At 40.3% G+C, this 15,488-nt stretch overlaps 2 protein-coding genes across 3 annotated transcripts; both read right to left on the reverse strand.

Annotated features, from left to right (window-relative positions):
• Positions 1–348: 348 nt before the first annotated feature.
• LOC141610871 (uncharacterized) lies at positions 349–9,001 on the reverse strand. Of its 2 annotated transcripts, XM_074429161.1 has the most exons (7): positions 7,815–9,001; positions 5,553–7,010; positions 3,379–4,863; positions 2,407–2,452; positions 2,031–2,307; positions 1,844–1,908; positions 349–1,141 (listed from the first exon to the last, which is right to left on the reverse strand). In XM_074429161.1, exons 1-7 carry the CDS (start codon positions 8,966–8,968, stop codon positions 623–625), a joined length of 5,004 nt encoding a protein of 1,667 aa, XP_074285262.1. In that variant the 5' UTR covers positions 8,969–9,001; the 3' UTR covers positions 349–622. The 2 variants fall into 2 exon arrangements, with proteins under 2 accessions (XP_074285262.1, XP_074285261.1); XM_074429160.1 differs by having other exon boundaries at positions 2,031–2,452; positions 7,815–9,000.
• Positions 9,002–11,142: 2,141 nt separating this feature from the next.
• LOC141610874 (uncharacterized) lies at positions 11,143–14,233 on the reverse strand. Its single transcript, XM_074429164.1, has 4 exons — positions 12,986–14,233; positions 12,367–12,734; positions 12,204–12,265; positions 11,143–11,906 (listed from the first exon to the last, which is right to left on the reverse strand). Exons 1-4 carry the CDS (start codon positions 14,116–14,118, stop codon positions 11,388–11,390), a joined length of 2,082 nt encoding a protein of 693 aa, XP_074285265.1. The 5' UTR covers positions 14,119–14,233; the 3' UTR covers positions 11,143–11,387.
• Positions 14,234–15,488: the final 1,255 nt, after the last annotated feature.

Raw genomic sequence — 15,488 nt, forward strand, 5'->3', positions numbered from 1 at the left:
TGATCACTACCACTTCAAATAGGCTCTTGCTTGCATTCGCTTGTACACTTGATTCAGGCATTATATCAAACATTTGGCGCGCATCTTAACATTTGTTCATCTGTATCATTACATCCGGTTTTGTTGCCAAATTACAGATACATCAGCTTTTGAATGAGTAGCAGTAATGCCGCAATGACCACCAGATAAAAATTTTCAACTAATTCATGTCATCATTACTACGTCACATCACTTGCCCACGCATCTTAAATCAATAACTCTAAGGTTTCATGGTTCAACAACCCAAAATTTAATAGTCATCAACCAGAAACGGAAATATAAGTAAATCGTCAAAAAAAAAAAAAAAAAAAAAGTCGAACTTTCAGTTTAATCTTGGATGAAGAATAATTTGTTTAATAAGACGGAGAAAAGAAGACTTTTACAAGACATTATAATTGGAGAGCTTCATCAAAATATATGTTCCCTACTTCTCTTTCACGGTTTCATCTAATCTACTACTCTATTTTACAATATAGTCAAGCACCCATTAATCTGAACTTTGTACTATCATGGGTCGAATACCAGGTGACGTATACAAGTCCCATATGCTGCACCGCAACCAAGTGATTCTTCACCAACAAACTCAAGTGAGCCCTGCTCCTAAGGGCTCGTCCAACTTAAGTTGCCCACAAAAAGGAATCAACTGGGACACCTTCTCCATCTCTTCCTTCAGTTTGTTTTTCTCTGTACCAAGTTTGTCTAATTCCTCGAGGAGGACTGCTTTGCGTTTTTTGACTTGGGAGCTTAACAGGCTGAGATTGTTCAAGGATTCTACTGACGACTTACTTTTATGTATTTTTATAGCCTTCTGAACATACGGTACCAACCAGTAAACTTTGAAACATATGCATCTTAAATCAGACAATGTGGAGGCTAAATAGTCGGCTTGGCTATCACTCAAGGAGTGGGCTGTATTGTCCTCCAGTAGGAGTACCATAGTGGCTAGCGACTCCAATGCCCTAGAGATTATGTCACTGTTACGCATAATGCTCTTTTCTACTATGTTCCCATGCTTCTGCCAAATCTTTTGCAAGGTTGGGACTAAATCAGACCTGATATCGAATCCTTCAAATTTTGATGTTGCATGCTCACTTGTCTGGCTCTACATAGTGAATGAAAAATGAATCCCTCAAGCTGGTACCATCATCAAATAAAATAAAGAATGAAAAACAACATGACCCTACTATGTGTATGCTTAGGTTAAAAAAGTGCACCACTCCAAAACTCGGAGCCAAAATGCCTTATTGCGTCTTATTCATAAGGCGCAGAGCCGCAGACAGGGAATAATGAGTTCTCCAAAATGCCTCATTTTAGGACAGGGCTGGTGTCTCAAAAAAAAAAAATTTAGTCATCCTGAACCTAATACATGGGGAAGTAACAGTGTCTGATATTCGTACCCAAGTCAGAGTAACAAAGCGCCCTTAACATGCAACATGACACCGTGTCAAAGTGTCGAGCACGCCTATTTTGTGCGAATTTTTCTATTTTGTGGTCTAAATTGAAGTGTCGGACACACGGCACGGCCGCTAAGTGAAGTGTCGTCGTAACATGGTTGTTATCACCAAGAGCCTATTTCTGAATGACGCATAATGAAAATTGAGTTGTAACATGGTTATTAACACCAAGAGCATATATCCGAATGACACACAATGAAAATTGAGTTGATAATTGCATAGAATGAGTAAAGGTGCAACCACTGGTCCACTAGTGAGTCATTTTGTTTTATTCCACCTTAATTCAGAATCAAGAATAGGAAATTTTCCAAAGAAATAAAGCAAAAGACTTGAAAAGGGACTACTTGTACCTTTGTTGCAGAGGATGTGCAAGCTTTAAGGACCGACTCTGTGGAGATGTTTTTCCTTAAAGTATCTGCAATATACAACACACATTGATCAACATGAAAAGTCGGCTGTCAAGAACTTCAAGAAGAGAAAAAAAAGGTTCTTCTGTCATGTGTTCTAAGCTGCAAGTTAAAAGTTATAAGCCATTACCTTCCTCAATTACAGCATTTGCACCATTCAGACTAAGAACAGTTCTCGTAATTTCGTCTTCAGTCGCAGATAGAGGTATCTGAGTGTCAGTTGTTCCAGATTTAGGACCCAATAAAGAAGGGGATACATCCTTTTGCAGTGATGCACCACCATCAGTATTGGCATTCAAAGGCATCTCTTCATCCTCCTTATCCTGAATGTTCGTATCACATTCCATTTTTTCCTCTTCGTGACCTTGACTGCCGGAATCAGATTCCACGATTTCCACCACTTCTGGATCCTGAGCTTGACTATCTGAATCAGATTCCACAATTTCCACCACGTCTGGATCCTGATCTTGACTGCCGGAATCAGATACGATTTCCACCACTTCTGTATCCTGATCTTGACTATCTGAATCAGATTCCATCTCTTCTTGCTCCCTTCACCAAGAACAAAGAAAATATTGTTTTCAGGTCAGCACTCTTCTCTGGAGGATAATATCATCATTATACAGGTTACTTGTTAGCAAGATACTAATATTTTCCCATACTGCAAATAGACACGCAATTCTTGGACTCTATAATGAATTCTCCATACAACATCCATGCTAAAGAGTCCAAATCCTACTGGGATATTGAACTTTCAATTTCATTGACTTGCAAAAAAATAAAAAAATAAACTCATATTTCCCAGGCCATAAGAATTAAGAAAGTAAGTTGTGGGAATATGTGGGGTAACAGATTAAGAGACCCGAACACAAAAGATTAAACATGGGAAAGAAAAGACTGTTTCAAAGCATGAAGTTTAAAAATTGACTGCCCCGACAAGGAAAGCAGAAAGTATAAACGTGGTTAGAGCCTCAAAGGGAATATTAAGCATGCCTTTCGTGAGGTATTTGGGTCAACATCTACGGAACCTTACCTTACTTGAAAACATGAAGAGGTGGTTGATGAAATCGCATTGCTTGGCTGCTACATAATAATATGTCAATCGCGTGATGGTTCGTCTCCCAAAGATTTAAAATCTTAGTTTTACCCCTCATAGACATACATATAATGGGAAGAAGCCATTTTAGTTGCCCAAATCAATGTCATCAGTGTCATGTCCCTTCATCCCTAGACACGAACCTTGGGTCATACTCCCTCCGTCCAATCATTTGTTTACCTTTTTTGTTCTTTGTGAGGGGTATTTTAATAAAAGGTAAACAAATGAATGGGACAAATGGAGCACTTTATGATACCTATACCCTTATAAAACCCAACATTTTTAGAATATTACCAATCTAATGCCGTGAACATAACATTGTAGGGAGTACAAAAGAGGATGGGCATGCTCTAAAATGTACAGAGTAATAAATTTCGGTTACCTTTCTGATTGGGTAGAAGGATTACACTGAGATTCAGCAGCAAGGAAAATCCAAGTAGGAGGTGACCAATCAATCTTGGGAAAACACGGATTCTCACCCTCCCGGGCAAAAGTTGCATCATACAACCGAAAAACCGCTATATCATCCTCGCAGAGTTTTCTAGTACTCTCAGTGAACTCCCAACAATCTTTGCCATACTGCGGAAATGCGGCCTCAGAAAACACAATGCAGTTCTTATACTTACTTCCTGGAAACTTTTCTGACGCCTGCCGGAAAAAGTAATAATCTCTGGCCACAAATAACACCTTGTTACCTTCAAATCTCGTAACCTCATTCCAATAAACCCCCTTTGCTAGCCTAAAAATTTGGAATGATTTCTCTGCCGTACGAACCACCACATAAAGAGTAGCTCCGTCTACCACGAGCCTTTTCCGCCAACCGAACCGTCCTGAAGCGGACGTTACGGGTACAGAAGTTAGGAACTTGCCGATGCTGATTTTTCTGGTAGATTTACAATTATTGATCAATTTAGTAAATCCCTTCCTGTCTATGGCATATATCTTGTCCTGAAAACTGATAACGTCATCGAATTTTTCGCCCGAAGATAACTTGACCCACGCCAAAGTCGACATCCCTGCAATATCCGCCTTGTTCTTGGAGTACCGAGGACAACCTTGAAGTTCACCACCGCAGTACAGAGCTAACAAAGTATAATTCCTTACATCGATTAGCTCGCCCAATTGACACGGCGGCGGGGTGGGGACTACCAGGAGCTTATCGACGGGATAGGATACGTGGAACTGATAGGAAACAGCGAGGGTGCAGGGGTGGAGTTTGGAAATGTCGAAGTCTCGAGGAAGGTTCCAGAATGGGGGTTTGGAGGTCAGGGGGTGGTGGAAGATGACGGTGGCATCCTTGTCCGCCTCGTCAGCCTTGCCAGCCTCGTACGCGATGTTTTCCGCGGCAATTATGCAGGGGCAGTCAGAGGAGACCAAACGCGGTGGCTGGAGAAGGTTGATGGTGGTGGAGTAGACATAGGTGCGGCGGCGAGTGAAGGCTGATTTATCCGTTTTAAGGGCGAATATTTTAGAAGGGGGTCTCTGCGATTGCTGCTTCCCGCTGATCTTCGTGTCTTCTTGCAAAGATGCACCACCAGCAGTATTTGCATTCAAATGTGTATGTTCATCCACCTCCTTTTCCTGACTATTCGAGTCACACTGCATTTTTTCTTCCTCCTGATCTTGACTATTTGAGTCAGATTCCACCTCTTCTTGATCCTGATCTTGACTACTTGTATCAGACTCCGCCCCTTCTTGATCCTCATCTTGACTGTCGGAATCAGATTCCATCTCTTCTTGCTCCTCATCCTTACTGGCTGAATCCTTTGAATCAGATTGCACCTCCTCCTCCTCCTCCTCATCCTCATCCTCATCCTCATCCTCATCTTGACCGTCTGAATCCAATTCTTCATCCTCATCAGGGTCCCTTCACCAAGAATAACAACCATGAACTGGTATACCATAATGAATATCGACAAGAAATTAGCATAGCACAATGAATTTTGCATCCTTCCATAAATATTACTCCGTGCTTTATTTATAAACTGACAAGATTACTACCGCAAGAACATCACCACATTTACAGCACTGAAAAAAAAACACCTCTAATGTCACTTGTATTTATCATACAAGAAAGTGATCTATCAATTTCTGAACGAATTATACACTCTTCATGAGCCATAGGACTTCCTACTTTCAAAGCATGAGGTTCAAAAATTGACAGCCAACAAGGAAAGAAGAGAGTATAACGTGGTTAGAGACTGAAAGGGAGTATTATACATGCCTTTCCCAGGATATTTGAGTCAACATCTACACAACCTTACCTCTCTCTGAGAACATGAAGAGGTGATTGATAAAATCGCATCGTTTGGCTGCTACATTACTATATGTTAATTGCATGATAGCTCAGCCTCCATAGATTTAAAATTTTAACTTTACCCCTAAACACAAACTTTGGTCATAACGTCAGACTTTACAATACCTATAGGCTGCAACTTTATAGCACCTAACAGATTCAGAAATGCTACCAATCTACTGCCCTAAGCATAACACTATATTGAGTAATCAAAGAGCATGGGCGTGCTCTAAACGTAAAGAGTAATAAATTTTGAATACCTTTCTGATTGGGAAGAAGAATTACACTGAGATTTAGCGGCAAGGAAAACCCAAGGAGGAGGTGACCAATCAATCTTAGGAAAACGCGGATTCTTACCCTCCCGGGCAAAAGTTGCATCATCCAACCGAAAAATCGCAATATTATCCTCGCCGAGTTGTCTAGCACTCTCAGTGAACTCCCAACAATCGTTGCCATACTGAGGAAATGCGGCCTCAGAAAACACAATGCAGTTCTTATACTTCCTTCCTGGAAACTTTTTCAACGCCCGCTGGAAGAAGTAATAATCTCTGGCCATAAACAACACCTTGTTATCATCAAATCCCGTAACCTTTTTCCAGTAAACTACCTTTGCTGGCCTACTTTTTCCCCAATCTAGCATAAAAACTTCGAATGATTTCTCTGCCGTTCGAACCACCACGTACAGAGTAGCTCCGTCTACCACGAGTCGTTTCCGCCAACCAAACCGTCCTGAACAGGACGTTATGGGTACAGAAGTTAGGTACTTACCGATGCTGATTTTTCTGGTAGTTTTATAATTATTGATCAATTTAGTAAAACCCTGCCTATCTACTGCATATATCTTGTCCTGAAAAATGATAATGTCGTCGAATTTTTCGCCGGAAGATAACTTGACCCACGATGAATTCGAATTCGATGCCCCATAAATAGCCGCGTATGACCTCCTGGACAATGCGGGAGGACAACCTTGAAGTTCACCACCGCCGTACAGAGCCAACATAGTACAGTTTTCTACATTAATGTAATCACTCAAGTGAGACGACGGCGGGGTGGGGACAACCAACAGCTTGTCAACAGGACGGGATTCTTCGAAATGATAGGAAACGGCGAGGGTGGAGGGGCGGAGTTCGGAGATGTCGAAGTTTCGAGGAAGGTTCCAGAATGGGGGCTTGGAGGTCAGGGGGTGGCGGAATATGACGGTGGCATCGTCGTCGTCGTCATCGACGGTTTCCGAGGCAATGATGCAAGGGCAGTCGGAAGAAGAAGAACGTGGTGGCCGGAGAAGGTTTACGGTGGTGGGGTAGACGTAGTCCTGGCGGCACGTGAAGACTGATTCATCAGTTTGAAGGGTGAAGTTTTTAGGTGTCCGTGATTGGTTCCTCTCACTTACCTTCGTGTCTTCTAGCAACGATGCACCACCATCAGTATTTGCATTCAAATGCGTCTGTTCATCTTCCTTTTCCTGACTACTCGAATCACATTGCATTTTTTCTTCCTCCTGATCTTGACTATTTGAGTCAGATTCCACCCCTTCTTGATCCTGATCTTGACTACCTGAATCAGACTCCACCCCTTCTTGATCCTTATCTTGACTGTCTGAATCAGATCCCGTCTCTTCCTGCTCGTCATCCTTACTGTCTGAATCCTTCGAATCAGATTGCACCTCCCCCTCCTCATATTGACTGTCTGAATCCAAGCCTTCATCCTCATCAGGGTTCCTTTACCAAGAACAACAAACAGGCATATCATAATGAGTATAGACAAGAAATTGGCATACCACATTAGCATATTACTCTATACTTCATCTTTACCTACGCTCTTAAACCAATACTAAACCTTCGCTTATACTCCGTCCTAACTATTTTCAGAACCATTCGATGAGAATTTCCACAAGGATGATAACAGAAAAGATGTTCCACTACATTTGCAGAACTGCAAAGAAAATGCAAAAATACAAAAGGGAACAGAACAACACACAATGTCAATTCTATTTATCATACAAGAAAGTGATCCACCAATTTCTGAACGCATTATACAGTCTATTTATCAGCACATTGATGTTCATAACATCATTTTTAAAGAGTTGCAACTACTCTAATTAAGTCGACATAGATTTCAAGTATTAGCTCAGTACAGTGATTGGAAATACTGGCTGCACGGTTTCACCCCCAAACCAGAAAGAAACAACCAGTGCTCTCAAAGGCAATATCATGTTCATTCTTCCCAAACCAGAACGAGCGATCCATAACTACACTCACAACATTCCAGCACCTATCAATCTAAGAAATACCATCAATCTACTATCCTACCTAAACATAAGACTCCCTCCGCCCCGGTCAATTGTTGTCCTTTGGTTTTGGCACAAAGACCAAGGAAAGGGGAGAGGGCTAATTACTAAATGACAAGTGGAACAAATTGAGTATGAATGATCAAACTGCTCATCAAGTTCATTCTTAAAATAGAAAGGACGACAAATGACCGGGACAGAGGGAGTATTAGACATGATACCAGCTTTTAGATACCTTTCAGATTCGATCTCAGAATCTGATGACGACTGAGACTGGTCCACCTGCTCAACCTGGTCCACCTGCACCCCTGATATCCTGCAACGAGCAGCATACGCCCTAAAACTCGCAACATTCAACCCTGAAGACTGTTGCTTAGTCCAATAAGGGGCAGACCAATTAATCTTAGACCCAGCAGAAAAACTCTGATCCCTCAACCGAAAAACAGCAATCTCTTTCTCAGCAAACTCCCAACTCCAATTAAACGAGCTGAATTCCCAACCGCTATACCCATAGCGAGGAAACGCCCACTGCGAAAACACAATGCAATTCTTATACTTCTTGACATCAATCACAGACGCCCTCATAAAAAAACAATAATCCCTACTCATAAACAACACTTTATTCCCATCAAACGCCTGAATCTTCTCCCAATAAACCGCCTTCCCTCGCGTAATCTGCTTATAAACCACCAACCCTTTCTCCCCGGTCCGAACCACCATATACATTCTCTTCTCCCCATCAATCACAACCCGTTTTCGCCATTTAAACTCGGACCCAACTGCACGCTTAATTACCATTTTACCCATGGTAATTTGTTGGGAATTAACATAATTATTAATTAAATACAACAGCCCATCCCTATCTAACGCATATACCTTCCCTTTAAAAACAACAACATCATCAAATTTATCTTCCGTGTCACCTCCGTCGCCATGGTTTAGCGTAATCCAGTCAGTAGACTCAGTACCGTTACCTGGGCGAGCACGTAATACGCCGCCATTGTATAAAGCAAAAAGAGCATGGTCCTCGGTAACGATGAGCTTGTCGAAAAAGTAGGAAGCATGGTAGGAGACGGCGACGGTGGAGTAGCTGAAATTGGTTTTAGGGAGAGTTGATGGATGTGGTTTTAGGGTTAGTGGGTGTCGGAGTTGGAGTTTTAAGGTGTCTTCAATGGCGGCCACAATCCATGGACGGCGGTCGTCGTCGTGGTGGTTGGATGTGGTTGGGTTTGGTGGTTGTGGCGGTGGGTGGAGGAGGTAGACGGTGGTAGTGTGGATGCTGCCATGGCCGAGGTAGTCGAAGGTGGTATCGTTGGGCCTATAGATTTTTTGGGTGAAGTTTTTGGATGGTGTTGATTCAAGTTCTAGTTGACGTTTAGTGATTCTCATTTTTTAGTCATCAAGTTTGTTTGGGTTTTGGATACATTTGTAAAACACCCTACCTGGTAAACGGGTCAGTCGTGATCAATTTGGGTCGGGTTAATTATTTTTCGGTTAGTTCGGATCACTTTGGATTTCAGGTTTGTTTTGAGTATGTTAGTCGGGTCATTTTCGGGTCACAGGAGTCTAGTTATTTTGGGTCGGGTCATGTTCGTGTTAACAATTAGGTGATAAAATAGTACGTTTTGGATTATTACCTATTTATATTTTACTTTTGATGATTAATTCTTTATTTTAACATAAATAGTATTGTGTGTGATTTCAAATTAGTCATTTGAAGTCTTTTAGGGCAATTAGAGTTATGTTTTGTCGGGTCATTTTCGAGTTGGATAGTTTCGGATTGGGTCATTTCAGGTCGGATTAGTTACGAGTCAACAAAGCTCGGGCCATGTTCAAGTCCGTCGGGGTCAAGTCGGGTTTCAGGTCACAACTGAGTATTGTTGTTCGAGTCAACCTTTTCGGGTCGAGTCAATCGGGTCGGTTTGATTTTGCCAGGTCTAGTTAGGTCATGTTCTTTTGGATTGAAACTGAACTAAACTAAACAGATCTGAACTGACCTGAATGGGCCTGAATTGATTTGAACGGAACTGGACTGAAAATAAGAAATAAAAAACTGAACTAAACTAATCGGAACTGAACTGACTTGAACTGAACTAAACTGTTTATAAGAACTGAAATTAAGTCCAAAAAAAAGAAACAATATACTTTCCAACTGTTAAAACTCAAGCCAGCATACACAAAAGGAAGTATCGGTAGGAACCAAACAGCAGTTCATAAACTATACATCTGAGGTAGTACCTCTTATTGTTTATTTTCTGAGTTTTATTTTAAAGTTTATAAAGTTTTTGAGCACATTTACTAAATCATTACACTAAAAAAATATAATAATGTTCAAAAACTATATTTATAAATAGTAATATGATTAGAAAAAATGTGTATATGCTCAAAAACTACAAGGTATGAGGTACTACCTCAGATGCGTAATCCTTTTTCTCAACCAAACAAGACTCAGCAATGGAGACAACAGATTCCTTACATCACTAGCATCAAATACTGCTATTACCGCTGAAGATTCTTTCTTGATAAACAAAAACTTAGCACGACATTTGACCATTGTCCATGAAAACCAATAGAGTAAACAGGAAACTGAGAGGTAACCCCAACTAATTAACCTGAAAAGAGGGGTATGGCAGCCTACAATTTGGAGCATCAGAGTGCTGTACATATTGCCGATTAGCTTCAAAACTATGAACGCAGCGTCGCAGCATCTCCAATCAGGAGAATGTTACGCACAACATTATCTCAATAACAATGGTGTAAAAACACATCTGATTGCAGCTTTTAAGTTTTAAATGAGGAAATATTTACACGTTTCACACATCATTGCAAATGATTACTTTTTACTCAAAACAGTTTCACTGGGTTCTTGAAACTTAGGCTGCACAATATTTTTATAAAGGTGCTGAAAAAGGATGGGAAAAGGACACTTGCATGCACTCAGTAATTTGCCAAAAGTACGCGTAAAGAGCCTAATGGAACAATCTAAAAAGGAAACTGAAAAGAACCCACGAATAAGAGGCACATACCGACTGGAAGAAGGCAAGTATCAGATGCCATTCAAGGCTCTTTTTGATAAACCGAGACAGCGTCCAAACTCCAACAGACCAACCTCTGTTCAAGCCAATACGCATCTTCAAAGTCCTGCAGGCTACAAAACTATTTTCTACTTTTCCTAACAGAGATGAATTCCATTCTTCTCAAAAAAAGAAAAAAATACTCCCTCCGTCCCGGTCATTTGTTGTCCTTTTGTTTTGGCACAAAGACCAAGAAAAGAGGAAAAGACCAATAACTAAATGACAAGTGGAGCAAATTGAATGAAAATGATCAAATTACTCATCAAGTTCATTCTTAAAATAGAAAGGACAACAAATGACTGAGACACCCCAATATGGAAAAGGACAACAAATGACCGGGACAGAGGGAGTAATATACTTCTCAAAACTGAGACCCCATTACTAACTTTCTGCAACTTATATCCTAAAATTAACTCACCAGAATAATCTCCCATGTGTAATGACTTGTGAGAATATAAATCACAAATACACCAGAATTCAAGACGATAGTTACCCACGATCTGACCATGAGAATTGATCAGGAGAACAAGTCCAAAAGAAGCTCATATCCCCACCTCTAACATAATTATACACATAGCTAGTACTAATCTAATAATTTACATATCCACGATGTAAATCATGCAAACACATATCCAAGCGTTTAGTCATACCATGAGAGGAGAATCTAGTGACACGAAGGAAGTCCAATCGGGCATACGAGCCCCAAAAAATTGATTGGCCTATCACCAACGCACTCATGTGAGCCCCGCTCCTATGGGTTCATCAAACTTAACTGGCCCAGAGAAAGGAAGCATCTTGGACACCTTCCCTATCTCTTCCTTCAGTTTGTTTTCTTGCTCGTTGAATTTAGCTAATTCCTCGAGGAGGATGGCTCTGCGTTCCTTGACTTTTGAACTTAACTGGCTGAGATTGTTCAAGGCTTCCACCGAAGACTTGTTGTTATGTACTTTTATAGCCTTTTCAACAAAAGATACCAACCAGTTTACATTGAAACGTATGTTTTTTAGATCAGACAGTGTGGAGCTTATATAATCAGCTTGGCTATCACTCAAGGACAAGACTGGGTTGTTCTCAAGTATTTGTACCATAGTGGCCAGCGACTCCAACGCCCTAGCAACTATGTCACCACTACGCAAAATGCTGTCTTTTATTATGTTCCCGTGTTTCCGCCAGATCTTTTGCAAGGATGGGACAAAATCAGACCTTATATCAAGTCCTTCAAATTTGATAGTTGCGGTATCACTTTTGTGGCTCTACATAAAGCATGAAAAGGAAGCACTGAAATAAGTGAAATTGGTTCTAGTAAATACATACTCCCTTCATCTCATATAAATAGTCCTCATTTACCTTTGTTGGCCTAACAATGTAATAGTTAAAAGATTAAAAGTGATATTGTCAACATAATATTCATGACAACATTAAACTTGAAAAATTCGTTGATTTGAATAAATCAATGGTCAACATTGACAACAGTTGACAACCAAAATCAAATAGGACATTTGGGATGGATCAAGTAAAGGAAAAGGGTTTAAAAAAGAATGATTTAGTACCTCGGTCGTAGAGGATACTGAAGCTTTATGTATTGAAGAAGTGATGTTTTTCCCTGAAGTCTCTGCAAATATTGATCAACAAGAAAAGTCTGGAGTCTAAAACCCAATGAAAAGAAAAGGGCAAAATCCCGTATGTCATATCTTATAAGCTAAAAGTCATTACCTTGCTCAACTACACCATTCCGACTTGTTCCACTATGAAAAGCTCTTCTTATCGATTCAACAATAGGGTCGACACTGACAGCGTCCTCTTGCAATGATCCATCCCCCTCAAGATTTGCTTCAGTATGCATTTCTTCTTCCTCATTTTCCTGATTGTTCGAATCACGTTGCATTTTTTCATCCTCCTGATCATGACTATCTGAATCAGATTCCACACCTTCATCAACTTCATCTTGACTACTGAAATCAGTAACCATTTCCTCTTGCTCCTCCCCATCTTTACTGACTGTGTCCTTCAGATCAGATTGCACCTCTCCATCATTCTTTTTTCTATTGTCAGAATCTAAGCCTCGGTCCACAACAGGCTCCCTTCACCAAGAAGATGGAAATTATTATTTTCATGTCAGAACACTTCTCTGGAAACACATATCCACTATACACACGTGTAACGTCTTAGCAAGATAATATTTATCCATATAGCTAACAGACAAACAATTCTCCGATTCTGTAATATTTATCCATATAGCTAACATAGCATGGGAATGTTGTAAAATGTACAGAATCAAAAGGTAAACAAATAATTGGGGCGTAGGATTGTAGGAGAAATAAATTCCGACTACCTTTCTGATTGGCTAGAACACTCCGATACAGAATGTTTCCGAAATTCATCAGCAGAGAAAGCTGAAACATCAAAAATCCAAGCAGGAGGTGACCAATCAATCTTAGGAAACACCGAATTCACCCCCTCCCCTTCCCGAGCAAAAACCCTATCACCAAACCGAAAAACCCCAATATCATCCTCACTTAATTGTCTATCACCACACTGAGTAAACTCCCAACAATCAATCCCATACTGCGGAAACGCAGCCTCAGAAAACACAATGCAGTTCCTATACTCCCTTCCTGGAAACTTCCTCGACGCCTTTCGAAAAAAATAACAATCCCTCCCCATAAACAACACCTTCTCACCCTTAAATTCATCAACCCTAACCCAAACAAAACCCTTCCTTGGAGTCTTTCCTCGTTTCTTCAGCAAATAAACTCGAAACGACTTCTCCTCATCCCGAACCACCATATACAAACTCCCTCCGTCAATCACCAACCGTTTCCGCCACCCGAACCCGCCTGCACCGGGAGTTACCGTTGACATAATACTCCTCCGAATTTTGAATTTTTTGATTGTTTTATAATTATGAATCACAACAACCCATCCTTGTCTATCTACAGCATATACTTTACCGTCAAAGATAATAATATCATCGAAATTAAAATACGGCGATATCTTAACCCACGGCATTGTCCCCGCCACGCTACCCTCCTCGGGTGCGTAGCGGGGACAAGCCTGGAGTTGACCGCCGCCGTATAAAGCTAATAAACTAGAGTAACTTAATTCATAAGAATCGTTTAATTTGAGGAGCGTGTCGACGGAGTAGGGTGAGGGGAGATGGTAGGAGACGGCGAGGGTGGAAGGGTGGAGTTTGGCGAAGTTGAAGTTAGGAGGAGGGGTGAAGGAGTAGGGTTTGGAGGTGAGGGGGTGGCGGAAGATGACGGTGTGGTTTGGGGTGGTTTCGCAGGCGGTGATCCATGGGTGGGAGGAGGAGGAGGAGGAGGAGGAGGAGGAGTGGGATTGTGGTGGGTGGAGGTGGTGGACGGTGGTTGTGTGGATGTGGTTGTGGTGGCGGCGAGTGAAGGCTGATTCGTTGGTTAGATGAGTGAATGGTTTGGAGGTGGAGGTGGAGGTGGAGGTGACCATTGTCCTCTGAAACAGAGGTTTTGAGTGTGGGCGTAGTTGTGATCAACCGCGATTAATCGGAAAAAATGTCAGTGAGTGAAATAAAGACGGGAGAGAATTGCGAGAGATTTATGTGTTTTAGTAGCTTAGGACCCGTGCAAAATAGCACGAGCATATATAAATAATATATACTAGTTTGAATGCCCGTGCGTTGCAACGGGATAATTAACTTATTTATAATGTAAAAAAAACGTTATAAGGGTTTAATGTTTACATTCTATGTCTAATGATTTGCTTACATATTATTAAAATATTCTTTCAAAAAAATAAAAGATTAATATATATGTGGGTTAACTCTTATTTATAATCACCCCACCTTATATTAATCTTTCGATGTGGGACAATTATACTATTTATAAGTAATATTCACCAAACTTAGATTATTTTTCTGATGTGGGACAATTCTACTATTTATACGTAGTATATATTCATCAAACCTGCATTATTTTTCAATGTGGGAAAAATAATATACTCATAATTACACCATCTTTTTTGCATTTAGTTCGACATCCAACCAGATCCTGAATACCGAATACGGACAATTGCTACTCATTATATCTAATAGTTATATTTAAATTTAATAATATGATCAAGTACTCTTCATTAACAATGTTCCGACATTAACTTAGTTTGAATGCTCATGCGTTGCAACAGGGTAATTAACTTATTTATAATGCAAAAAAACGTTATAAGGGTTTAATATTTACATTCTATGTCTAATGATTTGTTTACATATTATTAAAATATCTCTTTAAAAAAAATAAAGGATCAATATATACGTGGGTTAACTTATTTATAATCATATAATCACTACGTCTTATACTAATCTTTTGGTGTGGTACAATTCTACTATTTATGAGTAATACATTCACCAAACTTGGATTATTTTTCTGATGTGGGACAATTCTACTATTTATACGTAGTATATATTCATCAAACTTGCATTGTTTTTCAATGTGGGACAAATATCATACTCAGAATTACACCATTTTTTTGGCACTTAGTTCGACATCCAACCAAATCCCGAATACCGAATACGGACAATTGCTACTCATTATATCTAATAGTTATATTTAAATTTAATAACATGACTTCTCGTGTTTGAATTCACGATGCTTGACTATAATTTTAGACTCGAGTGTTGACTTTGACGGAGTGACCTTCATATGATTGACCTTATTGACGGGATTGAAGACACGTGTTGATTCTGGACTCGAGGTTTGCTTATAGGTGTTAAGAAGACTGCTGCTGTAGTTTAGACTCAAATATGAGGCCCATTGAGACTCGTGCGTTGAGCCTCGGAACGTGTGACTCGAGGTGTCAAAAATGTT

The sequence above is a fragment of the Silene latifolia genome, chromosome 11 (genome assembly GCF_048544455.1).
Source record: "Silene latifolia isolate original U9 population chromosome 11, ASM4854445v1, whole genome shotgun sequence".
Taxonomy (NCBI): Eukaryota; Viridiplantae; Streptophyta; class Magnoliopsida; order Caryophyllales; family Caryophyllaceae; genus Silene; species Silene latifolia.

Excerpts from the sequence above, each read along its gene's own strand:
- LOC141610871 (XM_074429160.1), bottom strand. The coding sequence starts at position 8,968 with ATGAGAATCACTAAACGTCAACTAGAACTTGAATCAACACCATCCAAA. Across the intron at positions 2,453-3,378 it reads CCTTCTACCCAATCAGAAAG|GGAGCAAGAAGAGATGGAAT; the intron begins GTAACCGAAATT and ends TTCTTGGTGAAG. Across the intron at positions 1,142-1,843 it reads GCACATCCTCTGCAACAAAG|AGCCAGACAAGTGAGCATGC; the intron begins GTACAAGTAGTC and ends TTCACTATGTAG.
- LOC141610874 (XM_074429164.1), bottom strand. The coding sequence starts at position 14,118 with ATGGTCACCTCCACCTCCACCTCCACCTCCAAACCATTCACTCATCTA. Across the intron at positions 12,266-12,366 it reads GAATGGTGTAGTTGAGCAAG|AGACTTCAGGGAAAAACATC; the intron begins GTAATGACTTTT and ends CAATATTTGCAG. Across the intron at positions 11,907-12,203 it reads CAGTATCCTCTACGACCGAG|AGCCACAAAAGTGATACCGC; the intron begins GTACTAAATCAT and ends TGCTTTATGTAG.